The following is a 16,915-nucleotide window of genomic DNA, read 5'->3' as shown; positions in this document are numbered from 1 at the left end:
CATCTGGAAACTCAATTTGCAGGGCAGTTTTTATTCAACAGCCAACATAGTACACGAAAACACTTTGAACAAACAGTCAAATGGCAAACTTTGCACTTGGCCAATGGTGAAAACTTTTTCTTTTTAACACCCTGATGATTGTAGCTTTAAGATTAACCTCTTTTGTAACAAACTATCAACAAGGCATGCCTTTGCTCACACAAGATGGTAGCATTGCAATTGTGGTACTCTTATGATGCAAGAGCCTCGGTAAAAAGTTTTGCTCAGCTCTTCAAATCAGGCTGTCAAAGTTTCACTTCACCGAGGCACAGTACTTGAATAACCAGCTGTGCAACACATTTTCTTGAATTGCTGCTGTAGCCTAGTATACATAAATGCTTCTTGTCATTTGCTGCAAAGGCACAAAGCATTCAAGATATCTGAGTTTTTGTATTTACTATTGCTTTGCTCATAGCTCCAACCAAGCCAAGATCAGCTGCTTCCAAGAGGGGATAAATAACTAGCTGCAATAATAAAACAACTCTTTGTACAAGATGGGTTTCTTGCACTGGACACGAAAACATGCTGCAGCAGCTACATGCTAAACTTATCAGCTGCAGTTAAATTGTAATCTGCAGGCCACATTAAACCAGAGGATTCACCCTGATATGTAAATGCCTAGAGCATTATTTGGAGCAGCTGTTGCATGTGCCATATCTGGTCTTGTTCATAAGTGATGCTGCATGTATAGGCTTAGTGAAAGATTTGTAGAAAACATGGGAACCTAGGCAACCTTCCAGATGCAATGTGTGAATGGTGATAAAGTTGAAACTCTGTTAGCCACAACCTCAAAAGCACCAGCGTAGAAAAATGCACTTAACCACACACATAGGCAATTCATTGCAGCACATATATCTACCTACATGGCAGCATGGCTAGATTGACTAAAAAAAAAAGCATTTTGACTGACTAGCATGGGCAGTCTACTATCCAGAAAAAATCTGACTTGAAATGTGCTATGGCATTGCAGCTGTAAGCAAAATTTTGAGATGACCTACTTAATGCCTAGAGGCCTTTAGCTTGCCTGTGTTGGCGATTGAGCCAAATAAGCTTTGAATTCGCATTTCCATGAAAGAATGTTGGGCCATGCTTTCTTTCGGCCACTAAATATATCCACAGAGCTAGGCACATGGCTTAAATTTGAATGGTTAACATCAATTCCAAATCGAAGTGCATCTGTCCGATGCTCGATTTAAGTTCCCCAGGCAGAACATTGCCATGGAATGAGCCCCTATTTTTGAAAAGCGATGCTATGCTGCACAGACCAAAGAACGGTGTGCCCTGCCTTGGCCATTGCCCTGCCCCTTAAGGAGAGATTCTTTCCAACCAACTTATAACCCAACATTATTATATCTAGTCTGTATGAGCTGCTTGTGTCTCAATGCTGTTGTGAATGTTTCACAGAGAAGACTTGGGACTTGTGCCTACCATATTTATTCTAACAACACTTTGCCACAAATTTAGCTCGGCTGCATTTGTAGTCTAGAGCTGCATGACTGTTAAAAACCTGAATACCGACTGATTTCCGTTTTCAAAAGAGCAGCGGGAAGATAACACACCTCAGTGTCTGATACTTATGGTACTGTGGAGCTTTTGGTCTGTCACAGCAAAGCAAAGGGGGCAAGTTAGTGTTGGTAACAGCCTAACTGACAAGTGTCCAAATTTTAAGATGATCGTGCGAACAGGAAGATGTTTGACCATACTTGCAAGATGGCGATGCTTAATTGCAGTTAAAAATCAGCCCCTTTGGTTCAGAATGATATTTATACAAAAAAACAACGGGGGAACTACTTTAGAATAAATACGGTAGCATTTTGGCATTAATCCAACAGGTCTTCTCATGTGCTGTGCCTACAGGTATGTATACAACACACTGTCATAAAGTGTGCAATTGTAGCATTGTGTCTTCAATGGTGCATCTCGAGCCTTTGCATGTCATAGAGCTACAAGATGTTTGAAGTAGAAGTAGGCAGTTGGATGTATAACTAATTTAACCATCTTCAAGCTCAAAAGCATGTGAACTTGACAACTGTGCCTATCTTTGGGCAGAATCCGAGTTTCTTGGCGACTCTTTGGAATGCTTACTATTGAGATTGAGTAAAAAAAAGGCCGATAAAAGAAATGTCGCCTGAGGTATGTTGGCAGGTAGTGTAACGCTGCTAGCTTTTCAATAAGCTAAAGGCTGATGCGGCCACTAGTGGTAAAGTGTTGACCACACACCGCAGGATGGTGTCACTCGCCAGTCCAAGACCGGCTTCTTTCACAGCCACGGAGAAAGAGCTTCTTAAATGTATGAAACTCTGCCTACTGTGTTACAGTATGCCATTGAGAATGTTGCTCTCTTTAACAGGCACACAAATGCCATCAGTTTGTGCCAGAGCTGCAGTTCCTTCAGTGTCCTTATGATCTGGTGTTGACTTGATTGGCAGGCAGGAGTAAGCACCATTGCAACAGCTGCATCATTGTGGCTTAATTGCCAACTCGTACAGAGCTGACATAAGAGCAACACAGAACTGATGGAACACTCTTGTACAGAAAGCACAAATCTATGTACAAAAATAAAATGGCTACACAGGGTCACTCAATAATCTCCATTATCTGTACTGCTAAAAAGGGGGAAAAAAAAAAGGTGATGCTGTATGTACACATTTCGTGTCAATGTTGCAAAAGCATTGAGCAGTTGCCAAGAAAGCTGCCTCAGGCCCAGGCACAGATGAATGTTCTGAAATCACTATTTACAGATACAGGCCATGGTGGGCCTAAGACAATATACATGTCCCAACATGAGGATAGTGCATGTGTCGCTGGCTGTGCAACATCATTCACAATGCAATAAGTATTGAACGTGTCCCACATCACAGGAGTTGGACTGTGGCTGGCAGTGCACCAAGCTGTATAAGTCTCCTGACAACTATGGCCAAACCATACCTGTGGTGCATATAACATATGTGGGCTGCTCCTTGCATTCAGAGTATCTCCGAGCAGGCCTCCCATACTGCAGTATCGAGAAATAATGCCAGCATGACAGAGCAGTACATCAGCTTGTTGTCTCTCCTTGGACACAGTAATTCAAGAAACCTTACAAGTTGACAACCCAGCTTGCACAGCCGTTGGAACAGATGGCCTTTAAACTGAACACACTGATGCTGCCAGATTCATGTACATGTAGCATGGAAAGGCAGCAATGAGGAATGCCATGTAAAGGCAGCTAACCACTTTTCCAAATCGAGTTGTTGTTATGGCTGCTGTATGGCACTCACTGCAAACACGTTCGATGTAAATTAACAATGGCACCATGGCTCAACACTGCCCAAGTGGAACGAATGCCACTGGGAGAGCACATGTGATAATTGAGTTAGTGACTGTTGCCTTGCTGTGAATAAAAAATGCAAGTTGTAATACATTTCAGAACCTAAATCCAGTGGGGCATCCATCGTCATTACAACGCTGTTTTTACTAGCACTGTGACCAGGTTTTTTTTACAAGTGTATTATGTCAAGGCTTTAATTCGAGAACAAGCTAGGCAGCATGAAATGACATGCCTTATCAGCATAGCAAGTTCATGGCACTGTTCTTAATGACTGTAGTCATCTCGGAATAGGGGCAAGTTAACGGGGGACTCTTGGAGAGGGTGGCTGGATGGTGTGATCCTATTAATGCAACACATTTTTTTGGACTTTCTTCATTTATAAAAAATTGATTTTCCTTTATTTAACCACAAAAATTTCCTACTACGGGGTGGGGGTGGTGGCAGCCCTCCCTGCCCTTGTTAAATCTCCCACTGCCCTAAAACTAAATATTAGTGTGTTAAAATCTCAAATATTAGTTTTAAAAAGAGAATGCCATATGTCTGCAATGCACGACGCCCAATGTGGGGGACAATGGAAAAAATACTGTCTATGCCACCAAAAGTTGCCCGTTGGTACTTGGGTTCTGAAGGGTGGCCAAATGCAGTCCTGTTGTAGATCTGGCAGTAGCCCAATTGTCTGCATTCTTTACACCATTTGACTACATGGATGTATATAACTAGGCAGTAGATAATACAAACAATATTACAGATTTGCATCACTCATGAGAAGCCATAGCTTTAAGCTTGGCTAGTTAAAGAACAAAAAATGAAGTACCCAGCAAAGGGAGAATAGGGATGCACAAAAAAGACAAAGTGGTTTCTCCAGTCCCCATCCCTTTGCACCATTCCACTAGCCAACACTACTGAGCAATGCACAAATGCTTGAGGCAGGGCACAAAAACCCCTGTTAAGTGGCCACACTGCCACGTAGAGAGCTGGTGCAATGATAAATCACTACAATGCCGTAACAGGAACTTTGGTGGGGTGCCTTCTTTGCCAGTGCAAGACACACTGTTTAGTCAAAAAGGCGACTGCAGCATGGCTGGGCAAACTCAGTGAGAGTGGTGCTTCTGGCGTGGTGGGAAATGCTTGACGATGCCTCCCAGCGGAGGCGCTGCGGCCCCTGCCATCACTGGAGGAGTCTGCAGTGCGTGCCGTGTCAGTGAGAGGGAGTGCGATCGCGCTCTCTGCACGTGGCTGAGGTCCTGCGAAGGGGCTATCTCGCGGGATGGCTTGGCAGACTCAATTCTCTTGAGCAGAGCCTGTGGTTTGTGAAGAGAATGATGCAGTGTGAGAAGACTCCACTCGGGCTGCCGCACATCTCATTTATTGACCCTCAAACAGTGTTGAGAACTTTTCCCCTGGAAAACTGGTTTCTGCCAGTTCACTGTAATGGAAAAGACAGTGCCTACTTTCTGCTGCACCATATGGGAAAAAATAGAGAAGATGCCTTTTGGTGAGCATTTAAAAAGATGTGTGTTACATGTTGAAGGCCGATATCTACTGCCTGTGGATTTGAATTACATTTTTGTTGTAACATGTGAACCTTGTGTTGGTAAAGCCTTTGTGAGTGGAAGGAATTTCTTAACGTCACAACGACTTGATGGTAAACTTTTGCTGTAAACACGACCATCAAAAGTCCAATTCACTGCCCCTCCCAATCATCTGAAAATGCTGAAAAAGCAATCCGGTGGGCTGCACTACCGTGTAGTAGCTGCCAATACTCACAAACGGTCCCCATGCAATAATTCTTCTACAGACTCAATGATGCATAATATTCTTTATTCCTTGGAGCAGTTGATAAACACAGTGGTCAGCACTTTAGTACTTACCTTACGGGGAATGAGCAACTTGAGAGATCCTACACAGATCACTACCTACCTGATTTTAAGCAATACCATCACTAATGCATGCATCGCATGACATAGAGATAAAAAATCTTGAGGCCACGAAATCCTGCGAAAACCTTTCACTACTTTGCACCAATTAGTACACATGATTTCATGCAGTTTGCCGCCACCAAAACGGACCACCTGCTGGCGTGACAAGGAGAAACGTGTGTTCCAAGAAGGTTGCCCACAAGTTTCCACTGACAAACAAAAACCATCACGTGAACATAACAAAGCTGGACTTCAGCCAATTGTAAAAGCATTAAGCAGGCAACCTCACGGCACTTAAAAGCCTCATCAACGGCGACTTTTCTGCTGATGCACCAGCGCACTTTCTCAAGAAGCAGTCGGGGCGCGAACGAATTGAGCGAAGTGGCGCAAGCGGTTGGCACGAAAACTTACGAGGTTTTCCACTTCAATCTGCCGCTGCTGCCGCTGGCGGTTGATTGCCGATGGCGCCAGCCGGGATGGCGTCCTTGAATCGAATTTCGGCCTCGGTCGGTTTTGCTGCGCCAGGATACGCTTCAGAAGCCGCTGGTTTTCGCGGTCGATCCGCTGCACTTCTTCGTTAGAGAACGACATGTTCTTGCGCCCTTTGGCAAGCGACGGGGGCTCCTTGCGCGTCCGGCTGGCCTGACCTTGCTCACATTGATGCGCTTCCAGGCGCCGAATAGCGTCCACGAGAAGCTGCAGGTCGACAGGCTCCCGCTGCTGGTGCGCACCTCCAAGGCGAACTTTGCCACGCAGTTTCATGGCAGCAGAGCTTTTGCGCCTCGCGCCACTGAAGGAACTTCTGTCAGACTCGCTGCCGCTGCTGCTGCTGTCGTCGCCGGCAGCGGGGCTGGAGGCGCCGTTCAGGGCAGATTCACGCATGGCCAGCTTGCTGAGAGGTAGTTTCATTGCGGGAACGGGGCTGTCACACATGTAGGGAGAATGGAGCGGAGTCACGTCGGTTATGGACTCGGACTCTGAGAGGTCCTCCATGGAGCCCTCGCTGAGCGACGACACGCCGTCAGAGTCCGTGGCAGAAACGCTCGAACGCGGGCTGGTCGCATCCACATGATGACCCTCATCGTCATTTTCGCTATCCTGCTCCATGCTGCTGTTTCGGAGCGGCGGAGGCGACGGCTCTTTCATGTCGCGGTCGGTGAGCGTCACGTTCGGCGGCGGCGCCACGGCGGGGCTGCTTCTCCTCGCAAAGAAACCCGAGCTTACTACGGCCGACGACAGGCGATACGTTTCCGGCGGCAGCAAGCTGGCGTTCCCGCCAATCGCAAGGGGGCTACCACTTGACGACAGTGGGTTCTGCGCAGCGAAAGACACTGAATCGCGAATGTGACATTTCTGACCTAGGCCTCCGACATCGACCGCTGCCGCGCTGCACGATGGCTTGTTCTCGACGCCGTCACCAAGGACGTAACACGGCTGAGATGCGGCAGCAGCAGTATTTGAGTCGAAGAAGGCGACGTCACTCTGCAAGTCCACATCGCTGCTGTCGCCGGCCAAGTCGGCTTTCCACGACATATTGGTCGATCCTGCACCCAGCGGACCGATGACTGCATACGGTCTCTCCGCGCATCCATCCACTACGCGGACGATCACGACGTATGCGAGTGAAATCCACTCCTCCTGCGCTTCCGGAAGGCTTGTGCCGCGAAGCACGGGCAAAACCAGTGTGTTGCAACGGTGACAGGCTGAAAATTTCGTTAGCAAGCCGTAGGAGAGAACTAGCGGCACACAGCGACGGGCGCCATGACTGCTTTCTAGCTACCGCTTTCGCCTGGTGGCGCCATCGTACGCGACGGCGGCGACTGCACTGCTTATTTTTTTATTCTTTCCGTGCATTACGTCACCGCGTTGTCGTGCTTTCGTCACACTGACGGCAGAGTCCGCGCCGCCTTTTCTGCCACGTTTGTGTGGTCACTCGTTTTTGCTGCATTTTTGCCGTGGCTGCGCCGGAACTGCGCCATTGTAGGTTTCAGTCGTTGGCTTCCTTAAAACCGCCTACACTGACGTGGAGGAGAAAATGTGCCGCAATGGCGTTCGTACAGGCACAATATTGTTGCAGTTCCTCTTGCGAATCGTCTAGGCGCGCATTTAGAAAGCGTCGCTGGCGTCGTGTCGAAATTAAGCGAAGCTTTAACAGCCGCATAGCAGAGGACTTCTGCATCGTTTGCGCTTAACTAGGGGCAGGGCCATTTGAAAAGATTAAATGGAATGGTGCAGTACCCAATTTTGGCATCACTGGTGGCGCACCAAGGGCCGGTAAAAAAATGTTTTTCACGCACGATTTGACAGCTTTTGTGAATCATCACGCTCATCAAGTGCAGCATGCATGTAGGTCCGGCAATCACAGTCGTCTTTGGAAAATACAGCAGCCATGCACGTCGTGAAAGGCGGTAAAAGTTAAAACCAAAGCCCTCACACTTCCCCTAAACATGACCAATCACCTGTTTCTTCGGTTAACCGTTAACTAGCTACAATTAGCTAGTGTACCTGTATACGGTTAACCCCTTAAGGGGTCTCTGAAAAGGTGTTTGAGGTTGGCTATAATACGCTTGCATTATACAAGAGTATAGGCCACCGAGCGTTCATGCCGCGTACGAGACCTCAAAAGCCAGCGAGAATGAATGAATGAACTTTATTCCCGTCATCATGGAGACTCACAGTCTGGGCGCAGCAATTAGGAGGGGGAGCGAGCTGATAATTTACAATACATTTTTAAAAATTCGCACTTCTGCGCCTGGGGGCGACCAGTGGTGCCGGGCTTTCGCCCGAATCCGCGCGCCACACGTCATGCAGCGCTCGTTACGTCAGCAGCGGAGGGCTGTCATTGGTTCGCCATACAAACTCTGTCTGACGTCACACAGCTTCGCCCCTCGGGTACAGTGAACTACCCCGGGGAGCTCGCGCGCACGCATCGGCAGCCATCGGAGGACCGCCGACATTTCAATGTGCAAAAGTGACGAGAAGAGAGAGAAAGGCGCGAAAACGCGGGAATTCAAATTTTTACAGATAATTCAGCTTCCACAAAACACATTAAAAAACTTCTTGTAGTAGGATATTTGTGAAGCGGTGTCCTTTACATCCTATGCATAATGCACCATTATTGAGAGCCCCTTTAAGGGCAACCCCGGCGCTTTTGTGCCCCCACGATTTTACTGAAGCTTTCAGGGTAAGTTCGCCGCAATTTCCTGGCCATTTGCGCCATATTTCGCAGCTGGGCAACATCTTGATGCAGTGTAAATGAATTTTAAAACTTTCAATTTCGTGGCCTAAATCGAGGCGATTTCTACGGGCAACCTTGCGTGCGTGATGTCATAGGTTGACACGCCCGTTATAGGGCCTAGAAAGTATATTCTAGGCACTATACGCTCGTTGGTATTCGCTCTACATTTGCTGAAGGTTAAAACTGCTCACTTGACTTGCTCAGTTCATAGAAAAAATAATTCAAGATGTTGCTTACCATCTCCAGTTTATCCAATTAACGCGCACACGATAAGTTTTGGGAAAGTATCCGTGACATCATTTTTTGTTATGTCGGGACGTCTTAGTTTGGACTATAACCATTTTCGTTTTCTTACTTTTTAAATTTTTTACACTCAGTATTTTGAAAACGTTTTTTTTTGCATTGGAGAGAGGGGAATCTAAAGAATACAATGCGATTATCAACTCAAAATGCCCTAAAAAGCCCCCTGAGTTTTCATGTGCCATGCCAATTCGCTTCACAAATTTTCCGTCTAACTAGTTTATGCAGGCCTCAAGAAAGACAACGTAGCCTGGTTTTCAACGGAAAACGCTGACGGTAATTGTTTTACGTGAACGTGCAAAAATGTGTACAAAGTGTCACAATGGCTGAAAGTTGTAATATTGAAACAGCAGGAATTGTGTAATGAGTGCTCGAGGGATCAGGACAACCGTATTGTTTGTTCCGAAGATGGTGCTTGAAACGCAGGAAAAAAAGATATTGCAAATATAATCACAAGTGATAAAACCTGTCTGCATAAAGATGGCGGGGGGCTCGCTACTAGCGAAACTATAGTGTCTCTTTAACATAAAAACACATGCTATTTAGGATATGAAGGGCGCTAAATTCGTCTGAAATAAAGAAAACAGTGCTAGCCAGGGATGGCGCCAGGATCTTCGTAACGGGGTACCATAGCAGAGTGGTGGTCGCCAAATTTTTATTTGATTTGACATGATTCGATTTGTTTTATTCCCACTAACGAGGAGGTACAATGATTATGATGAAAACAAATGGAAAAAGCTGCTCAGGGCAGATAGACTGGCCACAAAATTCATTAAAATGGCTGCAGCAGGGCGGAGAGAAAAATTACGAATAATTACTAAACTCAAACGAAAAATCCCGAAAGGAAAACTTATACAGCTATTACAAAATTTAGTGCGGAATATATGATAAAAAAAATAATAGAGCAGTACACGGTCATGAGCGCGAAAACACTTCATACAGATTTCTAGTAGGACTAATGATAGTGAGCACATGGATATTACATTGGTGAGATCATTTAGTATTTTGGCAACCGGTGGTATAACATTTTTTGCCCATAATTAGTTCGTAGGCGAGGAAAACGTTACGTCTCTGGAGCTCGAGTTGTGTAGGGGGCTACTCATTTTGTGACATTAGCGAGAAAGTGAAGAATTCCAAGGTTATTTTTTGCATCTTTTCGGTGAGTTGAAACCAGGCGGTGGTTCACTAAGGCAGGCAAATAGGGATCTAAGTTCACAGAAGAGGGAGGCAGAAAGAATGTCATGAGGCTTATTGCATACGATGCGAAGAACTTTCCCCTGGAGGACGAGGCGCTGATGAATGTTTGTGTAAGTTGTGCCCCGTACGAGACAGCAGTAATTAAGCTGACTTAGAAAAAGTGCATTATACTTTAACAATTTTTACTGATATAGGAAGGTATCTGAAGGAATGGACTAGTCCTAACACCGGAGGCAGTTCACTGGTGAGGAAATTTATACGGGAGTGCCAGGACATATTGTAATCAAACTGTATGCCTAAACATTTGATTGATAGTACAAGTTCAATTTTAAAGGTGTTTAGTAGTATATCCCCAAGTAACGCAATATTCATGTTTTTCGAATGATAGAGTAAAGCTTTGGGTTTTTTTCGGTGTTTCATTACTAAGCCCTTTTTGACATACCACTGATGCAGTTTAGAAATCACGAAGATGGCACTTATTACTAGGTCATCTGGAGATTTGGATGAAAAGAGTAGTGTGGTATCATCAGCACACATAGTGCATGCGGTATTGGAATCAATGTTATCGAGATCGTTGATGAAAAAATTAAGGAGGACCCAAAATGCTTCCTTGAGGGACACCTACATGGACAGAAAAGGCGTTAGATGGTACGCCATTAACATGAACAAATTGTCTTCGATGACTTAGGTATGATTCAAGTAAGGGCCACGGGTAAGACCACGGGGGAGGGTTGCCGCACACGGAGGGATTGGAGCACGTGTGCGACGCCGGAGGTGTTCCTTTCTTGTTAAAAGGAGGGTGGTGTCATCCAGAGTGAGGACTCGAGGCAAAGACGAGGTTGGGGTCGAAAGGCGGGTCGCAGAATCTGCGCGGCTTTGTTCGCTCAGGAGGTCACGAGGGACCCACTCAATACGGATTTGCTGAGGGACACGTGCCGCTAGACGACGGATGTCTTGGCACGTTTCTGGAGTGCGACTGACTCGTCGTAGTAGGCGTGTGACGTGAAGGGCGTCGGTGCGAATGGCAATGCGGGCCGTAGGTAGCGTGGGAACGGCGGCCACAGAGCAAAGTGCCTCTTGAACCGCAAGCATATCCGCACAGAAGGAGGAAGGAGGTTCTGAGAGGAGAAACCTGGACGTTTTGTTCAGGGCAGGCTTGCAAGGACAGTAAACTGCCGTTGTTTCGCAGGCCTGGATGCTTGCGTCAACGTACATAACGATGGAGCCATGCGGCAGATTGTCGTCTTGCTCTGTAATTCGGTCTCTGAATGATGGCCGACGTAGATAGGTTGGTTTGTTGTCGCTTAGCTGCACAAAACGCCAAGGAGGAAGAACTGGCGGGGGCTGCTGTAGAATGGAGTGCGATGAAGCATATGCTCTGAGTGCACACGTTGTGTGCGTAAGGTTTGACTTTAGGCGGCGAGCATCGCGTCGTTGCTGCACCAGCTCATCTAGTGTATTCAGCTTCGCATGTTCTTGGAGCGCCACGATCGGGATAATGCGGGGAAGGGAAGTGATGACCCTCATCGCCTCTCGATTAACAGCTTCTAGACGATCCCATTGAGCCCTCGTCAAATGCTGGAATTTGGCTTGGTAAACGAGGCGCGGTTGCACAACCGCCCGCACCAACTGTCGTGACAATGAGAGGGGGCTCCGTCTGTTTTAGGAGCAATGCGTCTAATCAGACCAAACGCTTGAATTGCTTGCTTTTTAGCCCGAGAAAGCCAAGCAGTACCTGTTCCAGACTCGTGTATTGCCAAGCCCAAGATTTTTACAGCCGAACTTTCTTGAATTGGAGTTCCGGATAGATGCAGACGAATAGGTGTTGTAGCGAGTTTACGGTGCCCCCAGCGGTTTGCGACTGACACGAACGTTGTTTTGCTCACTGAAAGCTGCAGACCAATTGAAGAAGCAAAAGTCGACTTAATATCTATGGCTGATTATAGGCATACTGCTTGAGTCATCAGGTCGTTGTGAGTGCTCCACACCGTTATGACATCAGCATACAATAAGAACTTAATCTCAGAGACATTATGTAAGCGCCAAGCAAGAAGGATAAAAGCAATATTAAATAATGTTGGCGTTAACACCGATCCCTGGGGAACGCCGCGAAGAGGCACAAATGATCCGACCGCCTCACCGCTGAGGCGTATGACAAAGTGTCGGCCTTCAAGGAAGGATTTAACAAAATTGAGCACTCTAACGGGCGAATGCAGCATGTCAAGCGATTCCAGGATGGCAGCATGACTGATATTATGGTACGCCTTTTCAACGTCCATGGCCAGTACAGTACGTACATTGTGGCTGCGAGTTGAGGCCAGAACTTCTGACGCCAAGACAGCCAGTTCATCTTCTGTACCTAGGGACGTACGAAAGCCAACTTGGGCGGATGGTAGAAACCATGGTGCTCAAGCCACCACGACAGTCGTGTGGCAAGCATTTTTTCGGTAAGTTTGCACAATGTTGGCGTAGGCGATATAGGCCGGAAATTTCCGAGGTCTGCCGGCGGCTTTGGTATGGGGATCACAATAGCCGATTTCAGGTTCTAGCACGACGCCTTCTATCCATACCTTGTTAATGGTGGCGAGGAGTTGAGGCAGTACAGCGGAACTTAAGTTCTTGTAAACCTCATACGGAATGGAGTCCTGACTGGGCGCAGTCTTCCGACGGGCTTCGTCTATTGCTGCAAGCAACTCGGGCATTGAAAATGGGCTTGCAATTCTCTCGGCGTCGGCTGTAGATGGGACCTTATCGAGATATACTGGAATCACAAACAAGGGGTCTCTATGACCCTTGGAGGAAACACATCATACTTGGGAAAAAACTTCCGCGCTGTCTCTCTGGCGAAATCATCCGGAGCTAAGTTAGCTGCGAAGCATGCTGTGGCCGCTGCGTCCGGACAACGGGTACCACGTTCCGCTGCACGAAACGTTCGCCAGAGAGCAGCATACGATGACTTTTTCGAGAACTGCTCCCACCACGCATGCCACTGCCGTCGCGAGAGATCGCGTTCATATCTGCGAGCCTTGGCAGTAAGGTAATTCAGCCTTGCCCGTGCTTTCGCAGAAGTAGGGTCTCGGGAAGCTGCCATCTCCGCTTGTCGGCGAGCAGCCCACAGGTTAAGCAGACCCACATCCGGCGCCAGGCGATTCACGTTCGTCCAGGTGACAGCAGTAGCCCCATTCAGCGCAGTCTGTATGCAGTCCACAAGTAGTGTAGATGATTGCAGAGAGAGATCTTCGACGGTGGTGCGAAACGTGTCCCAATTGACCACATAACACCTACGGTGTAATCGGCGGGCCCTTGATGGATGGAGACCGATCATGATAAGATGGTGGTCACTACCCCAGCAGTCTGGCTCCAGGTGCCACGATGGAGTCCCGGGTCCTGACCACCACGTAAGGTCCGGAGCATATGTTGGACTGCGAGCATGGCGCACAGTCCGGGTTGCTGAATCTGGATGGTTGAGTAAAACAAACAGCGCATCCGCGAATGCGTCCCGCACACGCCTACCACGGGGGCTTGAAGTGGGGTACCCCCAGTCCGGATGAGGGGCGTTAAACTCACCACCGACTAAAACAGGCCACCCTGGGTGCTGTCGTCGTAGAGTTAATAACCACCCTAGATTAATGCGGGAGGGAGCTCCACCGGCGAGTCTTACATAGTATGACACGACCACAACAGTTGCCTTGGGAAGCTTCACAGCCACTGCGACTACCTCTTGATATGAGGTGCACCAGTTTTCTAGAGAGGCGAACTTGAGGAAAACGCGCATCAACGTACACCGCCGCCTTTCCCGGAGGGGCAGCAGTGTGCACACGACGGTCGTTCATGGAAGGAGACATGTATCCATTAAAGCCCGGAATGGATGGCAAGGCATTGGTCACCTGCAGTAGCAGGGCCCACACCTGGAGCTTGTTCATGCGAAGTCGAGATGTGAGCTCTCCCAGCTTTGTGGAAAGGCCTCTGCAGTTCCATTGGAGCACACCAGAACTACGTGTACTCGCCATTTTCGATTAGGCTTCCAAGCGTTGTAATAGAGCTGATGTCAGGTTAGATAACTGGTTTACCATAAATCGGAGGAGGGATGTTGTTTAGTTATCCTGCAGTGATGCAGAAGACCTGGTAGAGTCGGCGAAAATCGCATGAGGGCTGGACGTAGTCGAAGGCGCTGCAGCATTGATTGGCGTGGAGTTGGATTCCACAGGTTGTCTACGACGAGCAAGCAGTTCACGGCGTTGCCGTAGCTTAGAGAGCTCGGCTAAAAGGCGTGCAATTTGGTCGCCAACTGCTGCCATGTCCTCACGCAGAGGTTCCTGTAGGCTGTGCTTTTGTGTAGCTTGAAGGCGACGGCGATCCTTGCGCACTTTATCAGTGTACGACTGTTGGCCAAGGGCTGCAGGTGGACTGGGCTCAGAAAACTCCGGCCAGTCGTCTTCATCCCACTGAAGAGCCGCAAACCTGTTGGATGTCTGTATCGGGGCTCTGTTTTCATTAGGAGGCACTTGCTTACGGACCCCACGCCGAACCTTCTCAGTTGCTTTCTGTTTTGCCTGGAAAGTTGGAGAGGTGATCTCGTGGTCGTCAGTCTTGCAAAGTGCGCACTTGTAAGATGGTGTGCCTTGTTGCCGAGCCTCATCTTGCGTTGCAAAAGGGCATGATCGGCGCATGTGGCCAGGTCTGAAGCAGCTGTAGCAATAAACAGCACTCGGTTTGTAAGTGCGAGGCCGCAGAATACAGCCATATTAGTAAAGTCGTTCTGGAAGAGTTGGTGGGCCTTGTAGTGTGACGATGCACTAGCGCCCCTTTCTTATATACCGCTCTTGGATGACACGGTGGGTTGGACAGTACAACTCACGCTGGAGAGTCATCTGGTCTTCGGAAACGTCGACGTTGTAAACAACACAGCGTTGTAGGTCCGAACCTTCTACTAGGTACACCTGGACCGGCAGCGAGATCTCGCTCGTAATCGATATGCACTTGAGCGTTTGTAGACGCTAGACAGCAGTCGAAGCCGGGAGCCACACAGCGATGGTATTAGATCTCGTTCTAGGCGTGAAGTCACAGAACCTTTTGGTCCCAAGACACTCGTACAGGTTCGCCTGAAGAATCCTGTTCGGAATGCCTGTCAGGCTTTTGGCTGCCAGAACTTTAATAGCTACTTTATATGATACCGATACCGATGTCGGCACAGCCACCTGGTTGGCATACGCTGGACAGGAACGCTTGCCTTGTGAGCTGCAGTTGGCAGAAGACGAATCCTGTGCAGTGTCCCCTGATGGACGCTTTTGAGAACTGCGGGAAGTCGGTGGCACGGATGGAGGGGGCTGAAGACAGGTCCATTGGAGAGCTCTCCTCCTCATGTGTACGGTTGAAGTCCCATCCAGCAGTGGAGGCTGGGCAGTCATTGCCGAGTTCCGCCCAGAAGGCAGATCGCTCACGGGCTGAAGTGCATTTGGAGAAGGCGGGATGTGCGCTGCCGCTGATGGACCGGGAGCAGGAACCAGGAGCTGGGACCCATGCTCAGTTGTCAAAACAGGTGTTGCTGAAGCCGTCGTGACCGACGCCGGCGAAGCCACCTCTGCCAGCGCGTCACCGGTGGCCCTAGCTAGTCCTCGCTGATCTTCTAGTTATTGCACTCTCGTAATCCGAAAATGCGGTCACTACGTGTATTACGGATATGCGGTCACTATACGTACACGTATTCCCTTACCACTTCCAGCTCCTCGCTACCAATCGTAAATTCCTGTTCTCTTCCGATGCTGCTGAACATTAGTTTGGTATTCTGCATATTAATCTGATCTTTAGACCCACCGTTCTGCTCTGCCTGTAAGTCATTGATCATCCTTTGCAATTCATCTCCTGAGTGTTAACGAGAAAAATTCATTAGCGAATCGCAAATTACCAAGGTATTCTCCATTAACTTTTATAGCAACTGTTCCCAATCCCGGTTAAGAGTACCTCCTGTAAAGATGTGGTGTGTCTCACTGCCGCTTGTGTCGCAGCACCAAAGGTGACACTGATCACATCTTTCTGAAGAGCCCGCACAACCCCCCCCCTCCCCCCCCCCCCCCCATTGCAAGGGTCAGAACATCAGAAGCGATGGGAGGATGCTCTGCGCAGCTTGCAGCCGGAGCTACTGCTTCGGATAGTGGGCTGGGCCCGAGGGTTCGCCGAAGCACACAAATGCCCGAGGGCCTATCTTCATCCTACTTCTGCTTCCTTTTCTCGATTCTGTTACGAGTCCATTTTTAACAGCGTTAGCTCTTATCTGCTACCACCCTGAGCTCACAGCGCGATCTGTGGCAGCAACTAGAAAACACAACTCGCATTGAGACTTGCAGTGCCCTCTTCGATAGCATTGTAGATACAGCCACCTGCCGCACGCCAATAATGACGTCACGGTATATTATAGTGGTTAGAGGTGAAACTACGTGAGTATGACGTCAGGAGACGAAACGGCGGCATAGTTTCGGTTTATGAAATTCAAGATGGCGCTATTGATATTAGTTGTGACCGCAAATCACTCCCCCCCCCCCCCCCCCCATAGACCAAAACCAATACTGAGCAAGAATACTGCACCAATGCAAAACCACTTAAGCGCGCATTCGTTCCGCTATATATATGCCGACAGGGCACCAGTCCGGAGACAGTTGTATACCGGATTTGGTAGGCAAATAAAACCATATGGGTTGTAGTATATAAATAAAACCACAATTAAATAATGGGTAAACTGTGTACAGATGCAATTACTAATTGAAGCATTACCATATCGCACCGCAAGCCGAATTCTAGGCCCACCTTGACTCCCCAAACGAAGCAAATTCTGTTTGGGACACATATTGAGGGGGTGTAACTTGACAACGTGTAGACGTGCTTCGTAATTTCTCTGATAGATGGCGCTAGGAGTAG

General features: G+C 48.2%; 1 protein-coding gene across 1 annotated transcript; it reads right to left on the bottom strand.

Moving 5' to 3' along the window:
• Window positions 1–11: 11 nt before the first annotated feature.
• LOC144129098 (uncharacterized) lies at window positions 12–7,065 on the bottom strand. The gene is made up of 2 exons (XM_077663008.1): window positions 5,680–7,065; window positions 12–4,650 (listed from the first exon to the last, which is right to left on the bottom strand). Exons 1-2 carry the CDS (start codon window positions 6,799–6,801, stop codon window positions 4,441–4,443), a joined length of 1,332 nt encoding a protein of 443 aa, XP_077519134.1. The 5' UTR covers window positions 6,802–7,065; the 3' UTR covers window positions 12–4,440.
• Between the last annotated feature and the right edge of the window lie 9,850 nt (window positions 7,066–16,915).

Source organism: Amblyomma americanum, chromosome 4 (assembly GCF_052857255.1).
Source record: "Amblyomma americanum isolate KBUSLIRL-KWMA chromosome 4, ASM5285725v1, whole genome shotgun sequence".
Taxonomy (NCBI): domain Eukaryota; kingdom Metazoa; phylum Arthropoda; class Arachnida; order Ixodida; family Ixodidae; genus Amblyomma; species Amblyomma americanum.
This window is presented reverse-complemented; position numbering and strand designations above follow the sequence as displayed.

Coding starts and splice junctions, on each gene's coding strand:
- LOC144129098 (XM_077663008.1), bottom strand. CDS start 6,801: ATGTCGTGGAAAGCCGACTTGGCCGGCGACAGCAGCGATGTGGACTTG. Junction 4,651..5,679: donor AGATTGAAGTGGAAAACCTC/GTAAGTTTTCGT, acceptor CACAAACCACAG/GCTCTGCTCAAGAGAATTGA.